The 26,280-nt window shown below is 49.6% G+C and overlaps 1 protein-coding gene and 2 long non-coding RNA genes across 20 annotated transcripts in view; 1 reads left to right on the forward strand and 2 right to left on the reverse strand.

The window, feature by feature from the left end:
- Positions 1-26,280, forward strand: part of FRMD4A (FERM domain containing 4A) — a 739,423-nt gene that overhangs the window by 653,373 nt on the left and 59,770 nt on the right. For all 17 annotated transcript variants that reach the window (XM_072825741.1, XM_072825735.1, XM_072825738.1 and 14 more), the window contains 2 exons: positions 19,829-19,905; positions 26,030-26,168. In XM_072825741.1, coding sequence (XP_072681842.1) covers positions 19,829-19,905; positions 26,030-26,168 — 216 coding nt within the window. The remainder of the gene's footprint in view (positions 1-19,828; positions 19,906-26,029; positions 26,169-26,280) is intronic.
- Positions 3,342-11,937, reverse strand: LOC140633357 (uncharacterized). 2 transcript variants are annotated; one of them, XR_012030972.1, is made up of 4 exons: positions 11,774-11,937; positions 10,748-10,862; positions 6,187-9,753; positions 3,342-5,975 (listed from the first exon to the last, which is right to left on the reverse strand). It is a non-coding gene; the product is annotated as an uncharacterized lncRNA (long non-coding RNA). The 2 variants fall into 2 exon arrangements; XR_012030973.1 differs by lacking the exon at positions 3,342-5,975 and having other exon boundaries at positions 7,367-8,200; positions 9,089-9,753; positions 11,774-11,929.
- Positions 12,135-15,694, reverse strand: LOC140633358 (uncharacterized). The gene is made up of 3 exons (XR_012030974.1): positions 15,509-15,694; positions 14,420-14,579; positions 12,135-14,177 (listed from the first exon to the last, which is right to left on the reverse strand). It is a non-coding gene; the product is annotated as an uncharacterized lncRNA (long non-coding RNA).

The following is a 26,280-nucleotide window of genomic DNA, read 5'->3' on the forward strand; positions in this document are numbered from 1 at the left end:
GCCTTCAGCCCAGGGCGTGATCCTGGAGTCCCAGGATCGAGTCCCACGTCGGGCTCCCTGCATGGAGCCTGCTTCTCCCTCTGCCTGTGTCTCTGCCCCCTCCCCTCTCTCTCTGTCTCTCATGAATAAATAAATAAAATCTTAAAAAACAAAAACAGGTCTGAGGGAGAGGTGCCTGAGTTTCATTAGCCTGAGGGTTGTCTGCGCCTGCAGAGACGTCATGGGGTGGGACCTTCAGGAAAACCAGACACGAACCCAAGCCAGGGTGCAGGCCCAGTGGTGGGAACACGGCAGGGAGCCTGTTCCTTCTTCCCTCCCCCAAAATCAGGACCTTCGGGAAGGAGCCATCTGTTTTGTGAGTCGCTGGGAATGCAGGGTGCACTCCTGGCTCCCGAGCTGTGTGTGCAAGGAGGCGCACGCTAATGCCCGCAGATCACTGTGCATAAAGTGCCCGAAGCCCCTCGCCCGTGCCCCGGGCCGCCGCTTCTTAGTCTGCGTTGAATATTGGAAACTCGCATGAAACTGTTGGAACGTGTAGGTGCCACAGCCACCCGGCTCCAGCTCACCCCCGTCTCGGGCCGGTCACTTCCCACGTGCAGCTGGAGTTAGGACCGGCGGGGCCATCTGTGCTCCCTTTCCGAACCCGGCAGGGCCAGCCAGGCTCCGCAAGTGCATCTGCATCTGCGGAGGGGGGAGCCGCAGTGCCCCGAGGCTGGGCCAGCTCGTGGGGCGCAGGGGTGGGGGGCCACTCTGCTGCTACTCGCTCGGGGCTCCACCCACGGGCCCCACCGGGGCTCGGGAACCGGGAGTGGCGCCCAGCTCTGCGCACCTGGACGCGCTTCTGCAGCAGCAGCTGTACCTCCAGCCCCAGCAGAGGCCCTGCCTGACACTCTGCCCCAGTTACAGCAGCCGTCCCTGGCGCACGATCCTGAGAGCCAGCGTCCAAGTAGAGGCAGTGACAGGGTGAGCCTGCTGCCTTTCCTTCCGGGGGCCTGCGGGCATCCTCTGCTATGCAGCAGCAAACCAGCAGCACAGCCAGGGGTACTCAGAAGCCACCTGTGAGAATCCACTCAAGTGTTTCCATATGAGCCCCCCAAAAGAGGGGGTGGGGGTATGGATAGCTGATCGCTGTCCAGAAATGGGCAGGACCCCTAGCTCACGGTTGGGTGTACTTCGCCATTCTGGTCACAGAGTCTACCCTAAATTGCTTAATCATCACTCTGAAGGCCTGGTGGCTTTGGAGACATGGAGTAAAACACGGAGGACGTGACAGGTGGAGTGGAGAGAGAACATTGACCTCCCCTCCTGCTCACACGCTCCTCCCTGCTGCCTGAACCTTCTAAACAAATGGGCTCCAGCTTATAGAAGCACAACCCCAAATACAAGGTGCCGCTGTTTGCCAGAAGAAGAGCCGTGTCCAGGTCCTCAGGGCACACGTGTCAGGAGCAGCGAGACACGTGAGGACACCTGAGAACGGTGTTTTGGCTTTTGTGTATGTTCAGAAGCTCAAGGCCAACTTCAGAGGTATTTTTAAAAATTGTTTTTAAGATGTTATTTATTTTGAGAGAGTGCACACGTGAGCAGCGGGGAGGGGCAGAGGGGGGGAACCTACAGCAGACTCCCTGCTGAGCTCAGACCCCGCCCCCCGACTCAGCTCGGGGCTTGATCCCAGGACCCCGAAATCACCGCTTGAGTCAAAGCCAAGGGTTGGAGGCTCAACCACCTGTGCCACCCAGGTGCCCCCAGAAGTATTTTAGAACTGCATGTGCAGAAGAATAGCCCACCAAAAACTTAAAAATCCACACATCAAATTAAATCAAAATAGAAATCTACAGGGGCTCCCAGGTGTCCCAGTAGTTAAGCATCTGACTTCAGCTCAGGTCATGATCCCAGGGTCCTGGGATGAAGCCCCACATCGGGCTCCCTGCTCAGCAGGGAGTCTTCTCCCTTTCCTTCTGCTCCTCCCCTGACTTGTACTCTCTTGCGCTCACCCTTTCTCTCTCAAATAAATAAAATCTTTTTTTAAAAAATAGAAATCTACAATACATTCATGTATCCCAGAACATGGGCCCTTGCTTATATTTATGAGCGATTTTGAAAAAATCAGGGAGCACCCCAAACAGTATCCAAGGCTAGGTATCCAAATTTGCTACAAGCTCCTAAATATCCCACCACCACCTCTCCATAGACCCTTCTGCTTCTCCCTTTTCCCCAGGGGTGTGTTCCCTCCCACCCTATGCCTGCCTCCCCACTCCTGAACTCCAGGATGTCCAAACTAAATTACAGTGTGACCCTTGGAAATATCCCTCTGGCCATCTCAGCTCGCCTCTCTTCCCACATGTTGGTTTGACAGTTTGTGGGCACAGTCGAGAACCTGGCATGCACATACAGGAACAGCAGGGTCCGTGCATCTGACTATGTAGCTTTGGGGCTGGTGAGAGGAGGGGAAGGAGGGTTACCGTGGTCAGAAAGTCTTGCAGCTGCAGAGATGATCTTACCCATCTTCTCCTCTCTGCCATGTCCATTTTAGCACATGTGCGTGTGCACGCATAGCAAGGGGCCTGCCTGAGTAAGAGGTTCTTGATTTCAGAAGTTACTGTCCTCTTGACCTCAGGGAATAAGGAAACATGGTCATATTGGCATTTAGGCACTTGCACTCAATGTCAAGCTTCATCTTAGTTTGCATTTACAGCCAAGCAAAGAGACCTAAGCCACCAAAAACAGGCTAGATGCCAGCCTGTAAACCCTGTGTAAAGGGGTTATTGGTAATGTGCCGCGGATCCACTGTCCCATGGGTGTCAGGCAGTTGTGCTGCTACGAGCAAGTGTTTTTCCTCTTTCTTCCTTGAGAACATCTGAATGAAAATTAAATGATCTTGAGGAGGCATTGGTTATTACCTCTCTCAGAACTGGGGTCACACGGGGCAGAGATGAATAGGCCGGGTGAAATCCGTCACATAGGAAGGGTTCTCTATTTTTGAGGAGGACTTTGCATCCCTGAGAGCAAAGCTGAGAGAGTCTGAAAGCCACATGTGTGGGACAATCTGTCCCTTCCTAGAAGCATGAGGAACAGAGGTGGTGGGACACCAGGCTGTCCCACACTCAGGACTCCGCTCCCCACCCTGCCCTGGTGCCACGCAGAGCTGCTTCTCTGCCATGCTGCTGTAGTTTGTGCTCTTCAGACCCACGGGCACCCCAGCCATGGAACCATCAGAGACCATCATAAATTACAAGAGAAAAGTCTTTCTGAATGGGGCGCCAGGAAGGTGTGAGTAATCCATCCTGCGGGCTGTATCTGGGACTGTTAGCATTAGAGGACAAACAGCACGAGACACATGGCTCCAGAGCCCACTCCGCAAGGGATGTTCAATATCTGCTCATCATCACTTATGGCTGCAGTCCACCGGCCAGCCCGCATCTGATGAAATCCGCCCACTGGGGAGCAATGGCAATGGGCTCCTTGTTACGCATTCAGCAGACAGCATTTACTTATTTATTTGATATGCAATTAGGGGCACTTTTATGTATACTTAGATGCACAATTAGGAGCACTGTGGGGTCCCCTCTGAGACATTAGGAGAAAGAACCAGAGTAAATGGTCTGCCCCTGTCCCTGAGCAGCCAGTGTAGCTTCCTACAGTTCCTGAGAGTATTTCAGAAGCAGGGGCATTAGCTCAGGGAATTGATGCATTACTGTCACCTCCTCAGATTAGTAAAGATTTTTGATGATGAGACAGGAAGAGAAAATAATATTTACAGGAAATATTCCATTAACTGTGAACTGACTCCCAGGGGAGCTAGCCTGCTTCAATTATTCAGCATTAAGCATCCATTAAGTGCACTGCCGATCTTATGTTTCAACTTCTGTTTGGATGCACTTGACTCATTTTCGGGTTGCTGAGCCCTGTGCCTCAGCAGGCCCTGGGTGGGTGCCTCCCTCATCCCACTGTGTCCCCTCTTGGACACCACACCCCACTTCATGCATTTAGCATTCTTAGCATTTTGCAGCCTTTGTACCTTCACAGTGTTGGATCAGAGGACCTCCTCCGGTTGCCACCGGTTCACAGATCTCCCTCCGTGTGGAGCAGACCCAGAAGGGAGCAGGGGACTGTAGGTAACAGACTCTGGCCACAGGTCACTGAGAGGGGCCTGCCGGAGGGGTAATGGGGGGTGGGGGTGGGAGTGAGAGCCATACAGAGTTACCAGAGTCTGCCATCTGAACTCCCCAAGAGAAAGGGGAGAAAAAGCAGTTGTCTTCTAAGGAAGTAGAGGCACCCTTCCCAAAACATCAATACGAGATGTCCTGTTCCCAGAGCACCAATGCTAGGCATAGCTGAACTCTCTCTGGGTTGGGAATCCCAATCTCTCCTCCTGTACATGAACACCAGTCACCAGAAGGCACTGTGCTGGGGCTTTAGAACTTCAGCAGAGGGTGTTGACTTTGAAATCCCTTCCAGTAAAATAGTCCCCACTTGAGAACTGCCCGTCGTGGGCCAGGCATTGCTCTAGGGAACAAGAGAGGACCCTGCTCTCACAGAGCATACAACCCGGTAGGGAAGACAGTCAGATGATAACATGAAGTCAGCCTACAGCATACGGTGTCAAGAGTATGCAATTCTAGAAGACAGCAAGTCAGTAAGGAAGAGTAAAGGAGAGGGTGGATGGTCAGGAGTGGTCTAAGGAGGTGACATTTAAGTGACCCTCCCTACAAGACATGGCACATCCCTGGGCTCCCTGAGAGGAGCGTCAGAACCGGATTGACAGGCAGAAAGTACCCTGGGATTAAGGCCAAAGGGGAAGGGGAAGGAAGCAGGAACATGCAGAGAGGGAGGCTGAGCTATGATGCAATCTTGGACCAAGCTCTATAGCTCACAAGGGGCCATCGGAGCCATCACCGTGAGACCAAGGGCTGAGCCTAATCCCTCGGGGCAACCCACCGCTAATGCAGGTGACCCACAGGGAGGGGGTCATGACCTTGGGCAAGGTGGCTCCCTACCGTGGAGGACGATTCCCAAAGAGGGGATGAGTCCTCCAGTCCCAAAGGCAGAGGCATCAGTAGGGTGCTGTAGCTTTCACAGCCGTGGTTCTCAGAGTGTGGCCGCGGGCCTGCAGCATCCACCCAGGAACACGTGAGAAGTGCACACCCCACGTCCCCACCTGAGCCGTGCAGATTCAGATACTAAGAAGGTGGGCCTGGGCACTCTGTTTCCACAAGCCCTCAAGGGGATTCGGATACACCGTACAGCATGAGGACAACTGCTCCACAGACGGGTATTGTGAAGATAGTCTAGTCTAAGTTAAAGTCAAACTCCCTCCTTGGGCAGTTATGCTTTAAAGAAAAAAAAAAAAAAAAAAGAGTTTGTAAGCCATCAGCCCAAAGAAAATCTCAGAATCTCAACCAAAGAGGAATTTTGGTGCTGTTAACTCAATTTCCAACATATTCAGAAAAGTCATGATGACCTATTTACCCTGTGTGCCTCTCTTTTTATGTCTGTGAAATGGAGACTCTACACCACGAGACACAGTCTGATTTTCCCCATCTTGAATGTTTACATCTCCGAGTTTTATTTTCGCTCTCAAAATGATGTTGCTCTTGACATAGCAAATATTGTTAGTTTCTTTTACACTGAGCTTGAGAGACAGAATTGCCACGAAGAGCAAACAATACCTCTTTGTTAAGAGGACTAATTTTTTTTTTTTTTTTGGTTATTGGATCTGGGAACCCATGGTCCCTCTGTTCCCACAAGTCCCTGTGAAGGCCATGTGGGAGCCTAGTCCTGACTTATCCAAAGCTTCAAGGACACCAGCTTGTCTCTTGTTGCATTCTCATGGAAACTGTCCCACAACACTCATGCCGGTGTCAGACTGTCACTCTTGAAGAAGATGATGTCCAAAAGCAGAAAATGAAAGCATTACCCCATCCAGGTGGATTGTCCTTTAAAACAAGCTGTCACAGGAGAGCAGTTTCTCTGCAGGGCTACAGAAGGAGGAGAATGTGATGATTCCTTTAGGAGAGACAGATCCAAATCTCTCCTGGGGTGATCTGTTTGGAGGTACCCCTTGGACATGGGTGCACTCTGTCCTAAAGATCCCACCCAAATGGTCCCAGGGGGACTGGTTTTGGGAGGTTAACCTCCAGGCCTGGCATAATCCTTTGGGTGTGCCATGCTTTTGCTCCCACCCCCTACCATTATTTGTAGCAGGAAGATAGCTGGCCTGATGGTCAAGACACCTGAGTCCTAGCTCCAGTGCTGCAAGACGAGTCACTTCTCTGGGCCACTGATTCCTCATCGGCGAAGCAGCTAATATAGACAATCGGGACTCTTGAGGTGAGGAGAATTAAGAGACTAGAGACAGTTAAAGAGAATGAAACAAGGGGCAAGCTCATCATAAAGCTAGAAAGGACCTGTCCCTTTTGGGAAACGTGAGGTCTCCCAGGGCTCAGCCACTTCCCACAGTAGTGCCTGGTCTCAGGCTTCTTGTCCTCCTGACGCAGACGGGCACATGTGACAGCACGAGGGAGGCCATATAAACACCCACATTGATGGTGTGGAGAGTAGGAGTCCAACACAACCCTGGCTATTTATAACACACAAACACCCAACCAGACAGGCCAGCAGCCCCCTGGAGACTGACCATCTTTAAATAAGTCACAGAAACAGATTCCCACTACTCGGGGAGCCCCACTGACCTTGGATGCAGTTTGAAGAAGCAAGTCAAAACCAAACGCTGTGGTTGGATCCCAGACCTCCACAGAGGAGTGTCCAGTAGCCCCAGCCACTTCAAAAGGAACCATGAGCCAATAGTGACTTACCAACAGACTTGGTTTCTCCAGCTTAAAACCCAGGGCTTTGCTAGTCTAACAAGAACACTGATCACCTGGGACTCTCAAAAGGCAAATATCTTTTATCTCACACTGTTTGTTAAAAATGTGCTCTTCCCTAGATAAAAACAGGGGCAGGCCTGGGACTTGTCTGATCACTTCCAAGTAATAAATACAAAGTCTCATGGTCACTTTGAGTAGCAGAATTAACTTCATTAAGTAATTAGAGCGTCTAATCGTTTCTAACAACCACCAAAGCTCCAAGCTTGGCTTAAAGTGACATCTCCTCCCTTCCCCCCCTCACCTGGCCAGCGTGCTTCTCATTGTTTTGATTTCTTGAGCAGGTAGGAGCCGGGCAGGAGGTTTTGGTTGCCCAAACTTCAGGAAGCACCCATCAAGCTCTCCTGCTGACCCTAGTGAGCTCTCTTTCAGTAGGCTTGCAGAAGGGACCCTCCACTTCACTTCCCAGGTAGGGGAAGCTCACAGCACGTCTCTCTCCCCCTGACATCTCCCCCAGTTTCCACCTTTCTGTTTGGTGTTTTGGCTTTTTTTTTTTTTTTTTTAGATTTTATTTATTTATTTGAGAGAGAGAGAGAGAGAGCACACATGCAAGTACAGCAGGGGCAGAGGGAGACACAGACACCCCGCTGAGCAGGGAGCCCGCTTGGGGTTTGATCCTAGGACTCTGGGATCCCAACCTGAGCCGAAGGCAGATGCTTAACCCATTGAGCCACCCAGGTGTCCCTAAATATTTTATGCCTCAATTGAAGATGAGGAATACCAGAGTCATTTAAGCTATAAGGCTTTAAAACTTTTTTAAATTTGTTAATTGTAATAAAAATACACATAGACTTTATCAATGGAAACTTTCTACTTCTCCAGTTCATTGTTTTAAGTATATCCACATCGTCAACCAATCTCCAGAACTTCCATGCCGTGCAAGACTGAAAGTCTGTCCCCTTTGACAACAACCCACCCTCCAACACCTGGGACCCCCTCTTCTACTTTGCATTTCCATGAGTTTGACCACTCTGGGAACTTCATCTAAGTGGGATCACAGAGTATTTGTATTTTGGTGACCATAGGATTTTAATATCAAGACCAGGAACTTCAGATGATGAATGAGGACACTGGTGAGCAATCGCATCGTGACATCAGACCAACCAGGGTTATCACAGCAGACCGGGACTCGGGCTAGCCTATTGAGACTGCTCTTGACCCTTCTCTTAGCTTCCACCACTGGGTGGTCTGTTTACCAGTCCTCCTCATGAGAAAGATCGTTTCAAAGCTTCAGCCAGTGCTTCTTCCACTTCCATATCCTGAGCCATGGTTCTGCTGTGGTCTTGTCACCCCCAGAGAGCACACAGCTCATCACAAACCTGTGTTGACCCAAAAAGTGGGGTGACTCCAGAGAGCCCCAGCCGGTGAAATCTTGGAGTATCCGACCACCCAGGCCTTTCTAGCATTGCCAGCAGGTGTTCTTGATGGCTCCATGGGGCTTTACAAGTCTCCTCAGGGGTCCCTATCATCATTCTAGAAAGTATATGCTAGCATCAGATGTGGCCCGTGGACTCCCCCTGACCAGAACAGATTCAGCCTCCTTGTGCCGAATGTTCTATTCCTGCCTTTTATCGGGAGGGCAAAGAGCCAGAGGGGCTCTGGATGCCCATCTCTCCAGGCCTCTTATTACACTGGAAACCAAAACCGAGTCCTGGCTGTGGGAGGTGTTAGGAGCCCCATCTGAAGGAATTGCCCCTGCGTGCCTGCACACATGTATATGTTTAAGTACATCATTGACTTTATGCTTGCAGCTGTGCGGCTTGGAAAACCATAAAATGCAGCTCACTGAGCAGATTTCTCACCAGCCAATCCGTGAAGGCTACAGGTCATGCAACAGGGGAAGAGAACACTGCTCCGAGATGCCTTCCCCCTGACAGCCCAGAGCTGCCAGGCAGGGAGAGATCAGGTGTCATCCGCAGAGGCCACCAGCAGGTCCAAGAGGAGGGCCCTGGTCGGAGAACCCTCCGACAGGGCTTGGGGGTGCCTCTTATGGAGAGAGGGGATGCCTTCAGGGATCAGCGAGCCTTTATCTTAAACTGCTGGCTCCTTTTAGGTAGTTAACTTTAGGAAGTTTTAACCAAAGAGCATCTTGTGATTCGTGATTGACTCAATCTAGGATTTACCAGCCCAAAGTGTAGAAAAGCCACAGGGAGCTCTTGGTCACTCCCCTTTCATCCCTAAGCCCGAGCGAGGCACTCTGAACCTACCTTCTGTCTATGTGGATTCACCTCTCCTAGACACTTCATGTGAGTAGAATCCTAGAATCTGTATCCTTTGAGTCTGGCTTCTTCCACTTAGAAGAGTGTTTTCAAGGGTCATCCATGTTTTAGCATGAATTAGGACTGCATTCCTCTTGATGGCTGAAGAATATTCCATTGTCTTCTAACGTTTCCTTCCCTGTCTTCTGCATTAATGTAGCAAACACACACACACGCACAAGTGGTGTCTTGGGCCTTTGCATTTGTCACACTTTCTCATAAGGTTTATCTCTGCCCTCTGTTTCCTTCTGAAAAGATTCCATTGTGGCTCCAGTGAGCATTCCCCAACCACCTTATTAACAGTGGCAACCCCTGTCCTATTGCCTTTGTCCTTGGAACCTGTTTTTTTCTGACTTCCTTACTGCATAGTTTTATTGATTTGTCCACCTCCCCCCTCAGAATAATGTAGAGATCTTTCTTTTTTTTTTCTTCCCAGTACCATATGTGTGCTGCCTAGCACCACGCCTGATATATGGTAGATGCTTCATAAATAGCTGCTCAATAAATAAAAGCAGAGCCAAGTATTAGCTTGTTGTGCCCACTGCCAGTTGTGGGGATGTCTTCATGTGCTTGTGTGCAGTGGCCTCATCGACATCAGGATATGTATGTAGTTCCTGTAAGGAAGGGTTTGAAGATTCCACACTGAGCCTGAGCCCTTTATAAGCAAGAGGAAGGGAGGAGGGGGAGGCACCAGAGCTTTTCACAGCTTGTGTTTGTTGATGGAAAGAAGAAAAGCATAAGAAATTCCTTCCATCTGGGCCATCCCTTAATTTTATTTTTTTGTCTCTTGGACCAAAAGGACCCAAAAAGCTAACAGTAATTGGCCATCAGGAGTGCATAGCAGGAATCCTGTGGGCCGTGGAGCAGTGATGGCAAGTCTGGATGCCTTTTCTTTCATGAGCAGGAAGCATTATGCTGGGAAACCCTGTTTGTTGACTCCTGTAACCTTCTTTTCTTGGAGAGAACTTAACAGCTTGTTTTGCTGAGCCATGCGATACTTAAGGAGCTCTGTAAGATTTGGGTTTTTTTTTAATGAGCATGATTCTAAGGGGAAACCCAGGCTAACCTCACCTTCCTGAAAGTGTGAGCCTGTTGAACACCAAATGCTGGCACAGCCAGAACAGTGTCATGAGGCCCTCAGGCTCCTTGGGGCTCCATGTGGGTGCCTGTGGGAGGGGGCAACCGGTCCCATGCTGAGCCTCACAGCGAGGCTCAAGCAGATTTTAGGCAGCGTGTGGGCAGAAAGAGTTGTGGGAATCACTCCAGTCTGGCAAATTCCAGCTTGGGCCTGTTGACTGTGGACTACAGTTTAGCTCAGACAGGGCTGCCAGAGGGGGAAGGGCTGCGGTTCCTAGGTTGTGGCTCTCGGGGTGGCCCTCACTGCCACTTCCCTGTTGCCATATCCCTTACAGTTGAGAGATCTACTTGCAATCACATGTCTAGGTCCAAGCCCTGGGGTTCTTCACATTGTGAAGAACATTGTGTGGGCCTTGCCTGGATTTTGAGCAGACAGATAAGGATTCAGATCCCAGTTCCCATCATTTATCACCTGTGTGACTTTTAGAAAGTGACTTAGCCTCTCTGAGCTTCAGTTGCCATAGTACTTACCTCATAAAGCTCTTCACTCTCTCAACAGACCATTGTTGAGTGCCTGACATGTCTTGGGCGTGGTGCTGGGTGCAAGAAAGTACCTTCAGGAGGCTTGTAGTCAGGTAGAGAAGACCTTCGGGGGGGGGGGGGTATAAAAGACCATTGTGATACAGGATGGTGACTGGGCAGAAGTACGCACGTGAATATCTGGGAGAACTAGCCCTGCTGGGGGTGGGAAGAGTCCGGTAAGAAAGCTTGGATTAGAGCAGGCTGCTGAGGCCAAGTGTGATTTTTTTTTTTTTTTCCCTTGGCTCCCCCTACCTCTTCTAAACTCACAGCTCCCCAAACTGATCTGCCCACTTCAGAATCTAAGGAAGAGGAGATTAAAAAAAAAAAAAAGTTTTAAATAGGACCAGTCCTTTTGGAAGGACAGAAATCCTAGAGTTGAAGTCCTCACCTCTAGGAAACATCCGCTCCTCCCCCTTTCTGGGAAGGAACATTGGTGTAGCAACAAAACTGCTCCAGCAAGAGCCGGAGGGAGAACTCCCCGAAGTCCAGCAGGGCCCCAGCTGTGGGGATGGCCGCCCAGCCCCAACCCCTCCAGCAGACAGTCTGGCTGAAGTGGGGCAGTCTCCGGCCTCCCCTGGCTGCGGTCCTGTCCGTAGGAGCACAAGTGTCCTCAGCTGCAGCCTGACTTGAAAAGCAGCCTGCCCACCCCTGGTCCAGTGCCCGCCTGGCCACATCACTCTGAGACCCTTCCAGCCAGGAAAGCCTGGAGCTCACACCTGAGGTCCCAGCGGCAGGCGGGTGGCCTCCCTCCTGGAACCTGCAAAAACCCTGGTCTGCAAGACCTTACCCTTCCCAGTGGGATCAGCCAACTCTTGAGGGACTAGGTGCTTTAAAATGCACACAAGCTGCTCTTAATTATTCCCAAAGAGCCTTTGCTGCCTTACTAAATTTTTTTAAGGTAGAGGACTGTCATTTCGGCTTTTTTTTTTTTTCTTTTTTTAGCTTGCTTAAACGGGCTTAGTTATGGGAGTATACCTTTCTTTCCATGGAGAGCCACTTGCCAACCCGTTCTTTCCCATCCTGTCCCCATCTTCCATGGACTCCGATGGCCTTCACCAGTGGAATCCAGGGTCACTGTGATGCCATACCTTGGGACAGAGCACCAGGCATAAGAGGACTGATGACTACCAGCCTCTCCCCCTCCAAAATAAAATACAGATTTTCCCCAAAGCAATCAAAACAAAAACCTTCACAGCAATCCAGAAAGAGGTCTTTGCCATTGCAGGTGAAAATGCTCCTCCTTTTCCCTCCAGATGTGCCAGATGTCTCATTAAATCCCTGTGTGAAAGCATCCCATTGACGTAAGTCAGGGCAGGTGTGATTAGCCTTGAAGGGCTTTTTTTTTTTTTTAAAGTTTTATTTTCATTTTAGTTAACATAAAGTGTAATAGTAGTTTCAGGTGTACAATACAGTGATTTAACACTTCCATACATCACTTGGTGCTCATTGTCCCAAGTGCACCCCTCGGTCTCCACCGCCTATTTAACCCAACCACCCTGCCAAGCTTTGAAGATTTTCCAAAAGAAGCCTGGCACTCAAAGAGGTTGAGCTACACGAAACTGGGCCACAGAGCTCATTGCTTTAAAAACAAAAACAAAGCTAGGGCGACTGGGTGGCTGAGTTGGTTAAGCATCTGCCTTCAGCTCAGGTCATGATCGCAGGGCCCTGGGATGGAGCCCCACATCTGAGCTCCCTGCTCAGCGAGGAGTCTGCTTCTCCCTCTGCCTCCGCCTCCCCCAACTCATTTTCGAGCTCAGCCTCCTGTGCACTTGTTTTCTCTCTCTCTCTCTCTCTCTCAAAAATAAGTTTTAAAAAGCTAGACCCAGTTATCATGAATCACTGGCCAGCTTCTCCATTCAACACTAACCCTGATGCATCCCCCAGGGGCACACTCTAAGGGGAAGAAATTCCAACAGGAGACCAAGGATAAGGGAAAAACCCGTTCAGCTTCTCTTGAAGGTTTTTTACATTTGCCAAAGCTTATGGTAAGATCTTTCTATACGGAAAGACCAGAGTACGCACAAGAATGTAATAGAGCTCCCCCCACCCCACCCAAAGAGAAAAATAAAAGGCAGTATAGTCCGATGGGGAAAAATGAAGTGCCCTGTTTCTCTGGGCCTGTTAAGTACTTGTTGACCTTCTTTCTCTGCCCCAAGTAATGACTCTTAAGCCAAAGGAAGCTAAGAGGTTCCTGATGGGTTAAAAAGAGGTCATCCATTAAAGGGTCAAGGCCTGGTGCTCTGGGCATCTGTCACTGAATTAACCAAATCAGTGTAGAGCTTGTGGAGTCTGACAGGAGTAGGCAGCCAGCCGGAGGGACATCTTGATTCCATTACGTCTGGCTGCTGAGAAAAATTAGCCATTGTTTTCCTTGCTGGGTATGTGGCCCTCTCAGAAGAAGATAGAGGTCAGGGAGCCCTCCTTCAGTGCCATCCTCCTGTTCACTTCGGAAGCTCCTGGTCTGTGAACACGGCTTCCCTGTTTTGGGGGGCCTGACTTGCTCCCCAGTGTAGCCCATTCCATGTAATTTTTTTTAAAGATTTTATTTATTCATGAGTGACACAGAGAGAGAGAGAGAGGCAGAGACACAGGCAGAGGGAGAAGTAGGTTCCATGCAGGGAGCACGATGTGGGAATCGATCCCAGGTCTCCAGGATTACGCTCTGGGCCGATCACTAAACTGCTGAGCCACCCAGGCTGCCCTGTTCCATGTAATTTTGAGCTGGATTATGGCAGGGTGCTTTCTTCCCAGGGTGAATGTTTTGAGATAATAAGTTTAGTAGGTAAATGGTCAAAATAGGCTCTGGTCAAAACTGCAGTGAACCTGGGAATCGTCTGGAAAATAATTGGAACCAAGGAGCCCAAAGGGAATATAGCAAACACCAGCTGAAGGGCAGGGAACAAGAGCCCACTTAGGCTTATGCTTGAATTGTGAAAACTCCAAGGAACTCAAAACATGTTTTTAGAATACCCATGGCAGGGGCACCTGGGTGGCTCAGTGGGTTAAGCATCTGCCTTCAGCTCAGAACGTGATCCTGGGGTCGTGGGATGGAGCCCCGTGTCCAGCTCCCTGCTCAGTGGGGAGTTTGCTTCTCCCTCTCCATCTGCCCCCTGCTCATGCTCTTTACTCTTTGTCTCTAATAAAATCCTTAAAAAAAAAAAATGCCCATGGCACCATTTTCACCATCTCTTTAAAAAAAAAAAATTACATAACCTGTACTTTAGGCTAATAGGTATCCAGAGCTTTATTTTGACATGAGAAATAATCCTGGTGTGTCCACGATGGAATGGAGAGAACGTGATGATCACTAATATTTTTTGAGTGCTGTGTCCTGGGCACTGTTTTAAGCATTTTATATCCAGTAATTGATACAACAGCTCTGTGAAAAGAAAAGAACTGGTTATTAGTCATAGAATTTCAAAGATGAGAAAAATAAGACCCAAAGAAATGACATTGCCAGAACACAGCCAGGAAGCGGTAGACAGTATGGTTGTGAAAACCATGCTTTTATTCAGTGCTATTCTGTACGGTCTCCCAGAACTAGGAGGTGGTGAAGACAAGCAACTTTATTTTTAAATTCCAAGGAGTAGCAGTATGACACCCTGGATTTACTGTACTGACCTTTACCCCATGCATAGTGTGTGGGAATGCCCACACGCGTGCACACATGCACTCTTCCTTTTACGGTAAAGGCAGCTGAGCTGTAGAGGGACATAGAGTCAGGACTGTCATGAGGCCTCTTGACTTCCAAGCCAGAGTTCTTGCTCCTAAAAACGATACACTGAAACAGTAGAGAATAAGCGATGGTCATGAATATTGATGATCTGAGGCAGAAGCATGAGACTACCTTAATAAGGTAACGTGGTGCCTCTGTAGAGTTTTAAGAGTCTAACATTCAAACTCCTGAGGATTTTTTTTTTGTAAATTTATTTTTTATTGGTGTTCAGTTTGCCAACATATAGAATAACACCCAGTGCTCATCCCATCAAGTGCCCCCCTCAGTGCCTGTCACCCAGTCACCCCCACCCCCCGCCCACCTCCCCTTCCACCACCCCTAGTTTGTTTCCCAGAGTTAGGAGTCTTCCGTGTTCTGTCTCCCTTTCTGATATTTCCCACTCCTTTTTTCTCCTTTCCCCTGTATTCCCTCCTGAGGATTTTGAGCTCCATCACGAAGTTCGTTGCCGTATCATTGCTGTACAGTCTATTTTTTGTCTGGCTTGTCTTTCTAGCTAGATTGTGAGCTGCTGACGAATATAAACATGCGTTAGGCATCCTGTCCTTCCCCTTTCCTATTAGCGTGGGTTGGCACAGAGTAGACACTCAGTTCTTGAAAGATTGGAAAGGGGGTAGGGATTCGACGTGGCCTAAAATCCCAGGGCCTCGGCTTTCTTCTTTAGCATAGAGGAACGTCTATTGAATACTTATGCAACTGCTGTTGAAAAAAATAAAATAAAAAAGACAGGAAACCTGTCATATGTGTCAGCCCACCAAGTGTTGTGAGTGACAAGCCCTGCTTCTAGAAGGTGAACAGAGCAGAAATGAAACAAGGAAGTGAGTTTTGTAGTTTGTGTGTTTCGTTCTGAGCTGGGGGATTATTCCTGGCTGTGAGTCTGATTCCTTTTATAAGAGAACTCTTTGCTAATGTTTGGAAAGCATGCAGGATCTTGACACTGCCTTTGAAGAAGGGATCATTTCTGATCATGTCCTTACCCATCGGCTTGCGGCGACTTCGTTCTCACTCATCATCAGGTCTCCTTGGTGTGTTAGGAAGAGCCCAGGACAACCCAGTCACAGGATGAGTCCTGACATCAGTTACTTATTCAACCTCTGCCAGCCCCCTAACCTCTCTCCACTGAGCTTGCTGTGTCTGCGGAAGGGGGATGCTGGAGCAGATGGCTGCTGGGATTCTGAATAGTGGCACCCCCCCCCCCACTAGAAGCAGGAAGTTACTCAGAGGTCATTAAGAGGCTTGGTGACTCAGCCTCAGGGACAGGAGGAAGACCGGCTCCCTGAAGTCCTGGTCAAGAATCAGAGCCACGAAAGCAAGCTTCCTGTCAGGCCTTTATGTCCGCATCATTTTGAGAGCTTGCCCACTAGCCCGTGTGCTGTTCCAGCACTCTGTAAACACTTGGCCCCGCCATGCCTTCCCCCACTCAGAAAGAGCAGGGCTTGGGGGGTTGGAGGCGGTGACATTAGCTGTTTTCTGCCCTGACCCTCTGCGATACACAGGATGTGGGAATCCAGCAGACTCGCTAATAGGATCCAGTAGCCAGGTCTGCTCATTGTTTATAGTGAACCCCATTGCACTGAGGGCTCAAAGGCAGTATTTATGAGCCACTCTTGTTGGCTTTCCATGGAGAAACCTCTTCCATCTCCTGCTTTCTACATTGGAAAGTGGAGTAGAGAACCCATGATCTCTTGGGAATCCCACATCTTGGTCAAAACTGCAAATCCGAGTCAAGTACCAGGCGCGGTCCCCACAGTGGTGATTCTCTAACTTTTTGTTTTTGGGGCAAGCCCAAACTATTAAGGCTGTCCTCACTCCTGGTTCTTGGTGGTTGTGAGTCCCTGACTGACAGCCGCAACACGCAGAGACCTTGCTCTAGAGGAAGCCAGGGAAGCCCAGGTCTCTAAGAGGTGAAGGAGGTAGTAGTACAAGAATGAAAAGCCTCTGTGTGGGGCTAGAAAGACTTGATTCTTTGCTTCCTACTTACAGTCACGTTGTTGCTCATTTGTAAAAATCATTCCACTCAGAAAGTTAACCAGCCATTAGTGAGTGAGAGCTGTTCCCACTAATTGGTGGGCCCAGGTGGAAAGGAGCACAGAGTAATGGGCCAAGTGCCCTTGACTCCCGTTTCTGGTTCCTTCACCAACATGCTGTGTGGCCTAAGGCAGTTTCCCCTAATTTCTCTGGGCCTCATTTTCCCCAAGAAGACAATTTCCCACTCATTCTTCTTGGGAGATGGTAAGAGATCAAAGAAGAGATGTTTGCAGAGCTTTAAAGATGCCCAGGTGCATTAGAAAGGCCTTGATTTGCTAGGTATTAATTAATAAATCCTTTGATTATTGATAAACCGGTATGTTAGCTTTTAATTAGCTCCATGGGCCTCATTGGCCATAGAAGTCATGCAAAATCATAAGAGAACTAGCTGAACTATAATGATGGTTGTGTGTGTCTGTGTGAGTGATGTGTCTTTATGTGGATTCACAAAGCACATTGACAGATTTAGCTAGCTGGGAGCTGGGTTAAGACAGCTGGGTGAGCTGGGACCGCCTCCAAAACCAGCACATCAGAGCCCAGTGCACCCGGTTTACAAAGAGCATACAAGGTCGAGCATCATCCGTTTGGAAGATGTCAGCTTGTACTCTGCTTGTACTCTGTCAGCCTCAGAGTAGAGGGGTTGGCAGGCTGGGCCTCTAAACTGTGGGGTACAGGGCCTGGGGGCAGAAATACCTAGCTCTCCATGAAGAGACAGTGCAGTTACCACAAGGGGTAAAGGTCCTCGTGGCCAACAGCTGCCTGGATGCACAGAGAGGTCAGGGGAGGTGGAGCGATGTTTAACTGCCTTCGTACCCTGACCCCAGCCCTTCCCATTTCCCCCTATACGAGGTGAAAAAGACCAGGCTAGTGTTCCTGCATGAACACCACCTCTTGGGGTCCCAGGACCCTGCTAATGCCCAAATGCAATTCTGTCCTAAAAGCCTATCCGTTCGTTGACCTCATTCCCACCCTCCCTTCCTAATGTTTGATTTGCAAACAAACTCCCTGCTTATACTAGATCTGAGGTAAAGCCCCTGCTCTGCCCTTTGTTGGAAAATGTCTACAAGCATGTAGCATGCTAGAGACACTAGGAACCCGCCACCAGGGTCAGTGCCAGGAGCGGGAGGACAAAGGGACCACAGCGGAGCCGGGAGTGGGCAGAGGTGCGGCTCTCCGCAGCACCTTGAGGGAGGTTGCCCTTGCCTTCTGCTTTCCAAGGAGTGGGAGGGAGGAGGTGGCCAGGGAACCGACCCTTCTGAGCATGGGCTCTGGGATTCTCCACCCAGTGGGAGGGGGCTTCAAACAAAGTGCCCAGGTGAGATGTTAGAAAGCTCAAGGAAATGCTGTCACTTGCCTCAGGTGAGAGGACTTGGATGTAGGGCACCCTGTACTCCCGCAGATGCGGTCAGGCTCCAGGGCAGCTGTGCCTGGGCACTGTGGCCTGTATACTACCTCCAGTTTAGGAGATCGGTGGTTAGTTGTGGCGCTTTTGTGTTTGTGGCTAAGTTCAGGTCGAATGTCTATAAATATCTAACAACGGGGGAGAAAAGTGGTCAGAGAGGAGCTGAAGGTGTTTCACTGAGGGATTCAGCTTAGCAGAGCATCCAATAGGAGCGTGAGACTCAGATCTGCGACTTGAGTGATGGGCTCTACTCCGGTGGCATTTCATCCGTGACCTCACACAAAGCAGTGGGAGCCATGGGAGGGCTTCGGGTCACTCGCCTTCCTTGGAATGTCTCTCTACCCGCTTGGAACCGACGCTAAAGGCAAAAAAGAGAAGCACAGCTTCCCTTGGGCTTCAGAGCAAAATGTTCTCTGAGCTGTGGACCAAAGAGTAGAAAGTAGTAAATGTCCTCCTCCCTATTAGGCAGACAAAATAATTGTAACATTCTGCAGAGCAGGTCGTGAAAAGAAAAGAATGCAGCCATTCTGGAAACAGTTTTTCTTCTAGTCCAGTTTGACAAAGGGGTGGAGTCCTTTTGGCCAAGCCCTGACTAGCTGGCGTGTCTCGGTCTGGGAGGGCAGGGCTGATGGGGCACCGGGATGTTGCTGTCACCTCTTTAAAGAGAACATGTGAGTAGGTCAGGGAGCGCCAGGAGCCCCAGCTGCGAGAACCCCGGGGGCCAGGATGAGACCCTACAAAGCACATGAGCAAAGAATCCGCGGCTCCCAGGCCGAAGAAGCACAGGATTCCTGTTTTACCCTACTTGGGTCAAAATCGACCCAGATTCTAGGTGGCTAGAAGGGGCTGCGCTCTGCATCGAATGTAAGCATAAATAATAGAAATACGAACGTGTGTGCACGTAACTTTAACCTCTTTTGACATTTTCCAGAAGGTTAAGTAACTTTTCTTCCCCCTTCCGATGAAAGGAACCCCCTCCCAGAGAGCTGCTGCCCTAATCACTCCCAGACCTTGCAGTCAGCTTCTTCGGTAACCGGCTCCCTGGTGGGAGGAGGAGTGCCCACCAGGCCCGAGGGCACTCAAGGGGCAGTGGCAGGAACTCTCTCCCTCCCACTTTGCAAAGCGGCCTCATTTCTACTCCCCCCCACTCCCCACCCCCCATCCCCCCCACCAGGGCAGCAGGCCCCTGGCTGCAGCTCCCGCCTGCAGCCGGACTCCGGCTGTGCTTTGTGCTGCAGGAGGCAGGGGCTCGGCCGGCTGTTATCCGGAGTTGCCTACCCTGAAATAGGGTTCCAGCGGCCCCCGCCCTTCTCGGGGAAGCTTCCCGAGCCCAATCACCGGGGCGAGTCCCGAGCTCTTGCACATTAGTAGGCAGGAAGTGGAGTCCCGATGGGAGGCTGGGAATTTGACCGCCTTCCCATTTCAGCACTGGAGGGAGGAAGCTGAGCGCCGCTCGGCGCCCACGGCTCCCGCGCCCCTCCGGGAGCTGCCCTGCACCCCGCCCGCCCCGCGCCTCCGAGGGCAGCCTCGTGGGGCACGCAACAAAGGCAGAGCGGAGGGGACCGACTCCAGAAGAACTTGTTTTTTTGTTCCCGTTAAGAAACCTGCAGGAAAATCCACACCCACGTTGCCGGCTTTGAATTGGAGAGCGGCGTGTGTGCGCGCGCGCGCGCGCGCCTGTGTGCATGTGTGTGTGTGTGTGTGTGTGTGTGTGTGTCTCAAGCAAGAGGCGGAGGACTTGCAAACAACTGTGCGGTGTCTGTTTTGATAAGGAAGCTGCCAGCTAGAGAAGTTAAGCGGCAAAGAGAGGACTAGAGAGCCGCGAGCCAACCACTTTTGAACGTGAACCGCATTGTTTTCTGTCCAGATATTCCAATGGAGGCAGTTGGAAAACCTGTATTTCAGAGAGAAGAAGTTTTCCGTGGAAGTTCATGACCCCCGCAGGTAAGCTGGAAAAGTCCTTTTCTTCTGGGAGTGTCTGGCCCACCCGGCATATTATTTATATTACTATTTTCTGGCTGTCATTGTCCATTTTGGAGAGGGGGGGTGCAGGGAGAGGAGGGGTAGAGGCTGGTTGCCCTTGGGGAGTCTATTCAAATCTGATGGCAAAGCTTTGTTTTGTAACTAAGTATGTTGATAGATGTGGTGGGTTCAAGTGTGCTTTGCTGGTATATGTGCATGAGTGTGTGTGTGTGTGTGTGTGCACGCATGAGAGGGATTGGCAATTCCGTGATCATCTCATCTAGCTACACGTGTTCAGTGTCCATGTGTGGAGTTGTCTTTGTATGCCGGGCCATTTCTAGGGAAGATGGATGGCACTTGGTGACAAACACCAAATGAAACCGGGTGGTAGTCTGAGTCCTTTTAGTGGAGCTTTTGCCAGTGAAGAGTCTGAAGGATGGCCTGTCAGAGCTTCTGAGAATATTTCGGGGAGGACAGTCAGCATCAAAAGGAATCTATACCTAAAGAAGTTGTGTTGAACTGTTTGATTCCATGAGCTGTAATTTTAGGGTGTTAGTGTTGTGGGTGGATGTGAAAGAAATAGACTTCGTTTTCTGCCCACGTAAGGCTGTGTCCTAGGGAGCACCAGTGTGAAAACCAGTGTTCTCTAAGTCACATGCCAAACAATAGGGTCCCGGTTTGGAATGCAGCGAGCCCTGCGTGGAAGGTTCTCGGGCGGCACATACCGGCTGCTTTTCCTCTCTTTGTCTGCTAGCAGTCTTAGACTTAGAGGCAGCCCAGAAACAGGACCAAAACTCCCTGAAAACAGGCCTGACACCTAAGGATAAATTGCTTTCAAGAAGTCCAAAATGAATTTACAAGAAGGTGGCCCTAGGAAGACCATGAGAAGGTCAGACTCTGTAGAGAAGCAAACAGGATGTTTAGGCACCATTGAGACCCCAGCCTTGGCCTGCCAAAGAGACATGGCCCCGCTCCGCTCACGCATGGCTTCCAAGCACCCGAAACAAACTCTTTGCCTCCCAGAGAGCTCAGAGAGAACAAGACGCTGGCCCCCCAGTCAGAGGGTTGAGCTTGTGCAGTGTCTCTGCTCCTGCCACCAGCGATAACCCAGCAGAGGTGACATGCCACTTTGCCCCACCATGTAATCTGTGTGAAACAGCCACTCCCGCGGAGGGGAAGAGTGCTCGGCCCACACCCCACAGTCACCGCACCACCAGCAGGTGGAGAACATTGTAGAGATCCAGTCTGCACAATCAGATGAAGGCGGTGACATTAGCAGAGTCAGGCTTGCCCAGCATTTCTCAGGGTCCTACAAAGGGCCTCTCGGTCTAGAGACTCTGCCTCTGCAGAGCAGGGATCCATTTGTGCAGGCCAAGCTGGGGAGAGGCAGATGCTGAGAGTACTGCTCCGGCCACGCTTTTCCAGGTGAATGGAATCAGACTTAGAAATTTGAGGGGAGGCAAAACCTATGTTTGAAAAGAGCGAAACGAATATTGCCACAGTGAGTCAGATGCAGAAAGGGGCTGCCTGACAATGAAACAGGGAGTTGGATCATCTAAGGAGCTGTGCGTAAGGACCAGACAGACAATCCTCGGTTGGGAATTGTGCTAACTCCAAGAAACACCTTGGATACATCCTTGAATGGTGTGTGTGTGTGTGTGTGTGCGCGCGCGTGTGCATGTGTGTTCTTGGGTCTGTCACCGTATCCGTGATGTAATACTAACTTCCCTTCACTTTCCCAAGACCCAAGACAGAGGAAAGAGTCCAAACTCCACACATGACTATTACATGGGTTTTTAGCTCATTTTAGGTGTTCTGGGTACAGAAAGAGGTCCTTTGTCCTGAGAAGACTGGGTCCTTTGGCCTTCTAGCACAGTTGAGGAGAAAAGCAGAAAGAACTTGCTATTTATTGAGCATTTGCTCTGGGCAGGCACTGTTGTAAACACTTGGGATACATTATTTCATAGGGTCCTCACTGGAACCCCAGGAAACAGGTGCTGCTAGGTTCCTGTCCTACAAGCAGGAAACTGAGGCATGAAAGAAACAAAGTCACCTGCTCTGGGTTTCAAAAAGCTGGCAAGCAGTACAAGCAGGATTTGAACCCAGGGAGTCTGGCTCCAGAGCTCAGAGGCATTACCCCAGGCTACACACAAAACACGGGGAACTGAGTGCCAGATGGCACAGGCCATAAATACCAAAGGTGCCAGAAGCCAGGCTGGTCAGGAGAAGTTTCTGGGAGGGAGGGATTCTGAACTGAATTTCAAAGCCTGACTAGGATTTAAAGCTGAAGGTAGGCCCTTGGGGGGATGAAGGCTTTGTCTGGGTGTGTAAGAGAGAAGCAGGAAGGGAGGCCCCCGAGGCAGGCCAAGCACAGAAATCAGCCCTCTGCCAGCCTAGAGGCAGGTGGGCAGGGAGGTGAGGAGGGAGGCCCAGGAAGTGTCTGCCCAGATGTCAGAGGCAGAAACCCAAGTCAGCTGCAGCTTTAAAGACACCTTTTCCAAACGTGCACCCAGGCAAGCAGAGGGGATGGCTGCAGGTTAGCTACTTGGCCTGGTGCCTTTGCTCTGCCCCCAACCCTCCTACCCAGGTAAGTGCGCTCTCCCCAGGGTCGCAGGGCACTCCTTACACTAACCACCTCCCCAGGTTTATTTGGAGCAGGGAAGATGAGTCTGGTTGACTCCCCATTGGGGGGGGGGGGGGTCCCAGCAGGAAATGGAGTCAGAACCGAAGTGATGGGATGGCAAGTGAGGAAGAGGATCATGCCCTGAAGAGGCCATGGGTGGGACACGGCACGGACAGAGAAGATGACATCGGGTCTGTGCTCCTCTACACACACTTCCAGCTCAATACCCACATTGGTTCTGTGATTCTCTGGGCTTGGCAAATACTCTATTTCTAAGGTTTTGCAAAACAGAGAAGTTGGTGAGCTGGGAAGAGCCTAAAGGGAAAGATGCAGAGAAGAGAGAAATGAATAACGGCACAGGAGAAGACTCTCATGGGTGTCTGATGTGCTGCTCCTGCAGAACCTTCCAGACCTGGCTGGCATCCTGAACCCTTCCTCCCTTGCCTTCCCTGAAAAGCACGAGCATGTGGCCCCTACCACTCTCAGGCTTTACTCCAACACGCTTCCAGTGACTTTTCCTCTCTAATTCAGCTTTTCTGGGAGAAAGGATCACGCTTATTCCCAGGAACAGCCATTGGTATAGAAGCCAATGTGGGCGTTCTGATCATTTTCTTTTCACTTCTACAGAGCTACAGGGGTGCTCCTCCTAACTCTTGTCGGCTTCCTTCCCAATATTTTCAACTGTGCACTCTCTGTCTCATGAGCTGGCATTTCCTCCCAACTTTTAACCCAAGTGAGGACTACCTTGCCTGGAATTAGTAGCATTAATGAACCACCAGATATGAATTTCTCCCTGAATGTGGGTCTGAAGAAGACCGTCTGTTCAGTCTTTAGCCCCCAAGTGAAATGATTGGAGCAGCTCTGGATTTTCTTCCAGGGAAAAATGCCATAAAAAAGTTATTCAGGAGGCCTGCCTACCCCAGGTTTCTTCCAAATTAGGTATCTTAACCTGAGAGAACACTTTTTTCTCCTGATGTTCGCATCAGATACCCCAGGCCCCACCCCAGCACCTTGCCCCGCACACATAGACATGCAGTGCAAACACGCATCCTCAGATTTCACTTGCAAAATTACCTGCCTATCCCATGGAATGCACATCACTGAAAGCATGATCATGTCACTTTTTCCCCCCCTGACACCATGGATATGGCAAATTATGCTGGGACCCACACTTTCCAGTTTTCATTTTTACAGTCTGATTGCCTCTCTGCACCCCAGGCAGATCCACACCCTATCTACTCTGTAAACGTGTGTGTGGAGGTGGGGTTGGTGCGGAAGATTGGCTGGACTCCTTTCTGCCGCCTCTCTCTGGATTCTTTATACCCTACCTGCCCTTCGACCAAATTTGAAATTGATAACCAACTCTTTCAAGGAACAGTGAGTTAGAGCAGTTTAAGAAGTCTGGGCTCCCTCGAGGTTTCCTGCAGGCTGCAGCCTGTGGTGGTGATTAGAACAGAATTTACTTATCCTTCACCATAGGCAGCATCGCCTGCTTAATAAAGGACTTTGTCAAAGGCTTTTCCTGTTTCTCAAGTTTGTTTTGGCCCAACGCCAGGATCTGAAGCTCAGAAAGGACCGTCCAGTGACCTAGAATGACCCATCTTATCCCAGACGAGGCAGAGGCTTGGACCAATTCTGAACCCCAAGGAGACAGAAAATCCAAAGAATAGCATTATTCATGATAGCCAGGTTATGGGAATGATCTAAGTGTTCATTGAGGTATGAATAGATGAAGAAATTGTGGTGTGTATATATACAAGGGAATATTACTCGGCCGTAAGAAAGAAGGTGATCCTGCCACTTACAACAATGTGGATGAACGTGGAGGACATTATGTTAAGAGAAATAAGCCAGACACGGGCGGGGTGGGGGTGGGGGGAAGCTGCATAATCTCATGCATATGTGGAATCTAAAAAGTCAAATATATAGAAGCAGAGGGTAGAAAGGTGGTTATATGGGCCCGGGAAGAGCGGGAATGGGGCGGGGGGATGTTGGTCAGAGGTACAAAGTTCCAGTTATGTAGAATAAGCCTACAGAGCTATGGGGACTGTAGTTAATGACCCTGTTCTGAATAATGGAAATGGGCTAAGAGGGTAGATCTCAGGTGCTCTCATGACACAGATATGTGAAGACATGACATACATTCATTAGCTTGACAGTAATAATCATTTCACTGGGTATATATCAACTCCTCTTGTACACCTTAAATATATATAACTTTTTAATTTAAATTCAAATTAGTTAATATTGAGTGCAGCATGGTTTCAGGAGCAGAATCCAGTGATTCATCACCCACATACAACCCAGTGCTCATCCCACCAAGTGCCCTCCTTAAGGCCCATCACCTATTTAGCTCCTCCCCCTCCTCTCCTCCAGCAACCCTCAGTTTGTTCTCTATTTTAAGAGTTTTGTATGCTTTGCTTCCCTCTCTGTTTTTATCTTCTTTTTCCTTCCCTCCCCCTCTGCTCCTGTTTTGTTTCTTAAATTCCACATATGAGTGAAATCATGTATTTGTCTTTCTCTGACTTCACTTAGCATAATACACTCTGGTTCCATCCACGTTGTTGCAAAATGGCAAGATTTCATTCTTTTTGGTCACCAAGTAGTATTCCATTGTACAAGGAGGCAGGGGAAACAAAAGTAAAAATGAACTGTTGGGACCTCTTCAAAATAAAAAGCTTCTGCCCAGTGAAGGAAATAATCACCAAAAGTAAAAGGCAACTGAAGGAATGGGAGAAGATATTTGCAACTGACATGTCAGTTAAAGGGTTAGTATCCAAAATATATAAAGAAATATAAACAAATAATCCAGTTTAAAAATGGGCGGAAGACGTGAATAGGCACTTTTCCAAAGCAGACATCCAGATGGCCAACAGACACATGAAAAGGGGTTCAATATCACTCATCATCAGGAAAATGCAAATCAAAACCACAATGAGATACTACCTCACACCTGTCAGAATGGCTAAAATTAACAACTCAGGAAACAACAGGTGTTGGTGAGGATGTAGAGAAAGGGGAACCCTCATGGGCTGTTGGGGGAATGCAAACTGGTGCAGCCACTGTGGAAAGCAGTGTGGAGGTTCCTCAAAAAGTCAGAAATAGACCCAGCAATTGCACTACTAGGTATTTATCCAAAGGATACAAAAATGCTATTTGGAAGGGGCCCATGTACCCCAATGTTTATAGCAGCATTATCAACAATAGCTAAATTGTGGAAAGAGCCCAAATGTCCATTGACTGATGAATGGATAAAGAAAATATATACAATCTTTACTAAACAATTAAAAAGATGACTTATGCTGGCTAGTTTCCTTAAGAGTGTGTGTATGTGTATGCATGCGTATGAGTGCATGCATGTTCATCTGTCCCCTTTATGCCAGGGATTTTAGATCCCACGACGTTTTCAGCAAAAGCTGTCACCCAGTCACTGGAGTCCCGCATCATAAACCTAGTTGAACCTTGTGATTCTTGCTGTCGCAGGGCTTCAGTGACAAGGAGGACGTTTGGGCACAGTGGCATCGCAGTGCATACGTGGTACGCATGTCCAGCTTTGATCAAGTCCATTTGGGCTATGGCCATTAGCCAACACCAATTCTACCTGGACAGAAAGCAGAGTAAGGTAAGTCCTTTTCTGGGGACTGGGAGGGACTGTGCAATGAGCAGACCTTTCACCAAGCCGCAGGCTTGCCCGAGGGCACGCCAGAGCCCACGTGTCCTAGCTGAGGGATTGG

Source organism: Canis lupus, chromosome 5 (assembly GCF_048164855.1).
Source record: "Canis lupus baileyi chromosome 5, mCanLup2.hap1, whole genome shotgun sequence".
In the NCBI taxonomy this organism is placed as follows: Eukaryota; Metazoa; Chordata; class Mammalia; order Carnivora; family Canidae; genus Canis; species Canis lupus.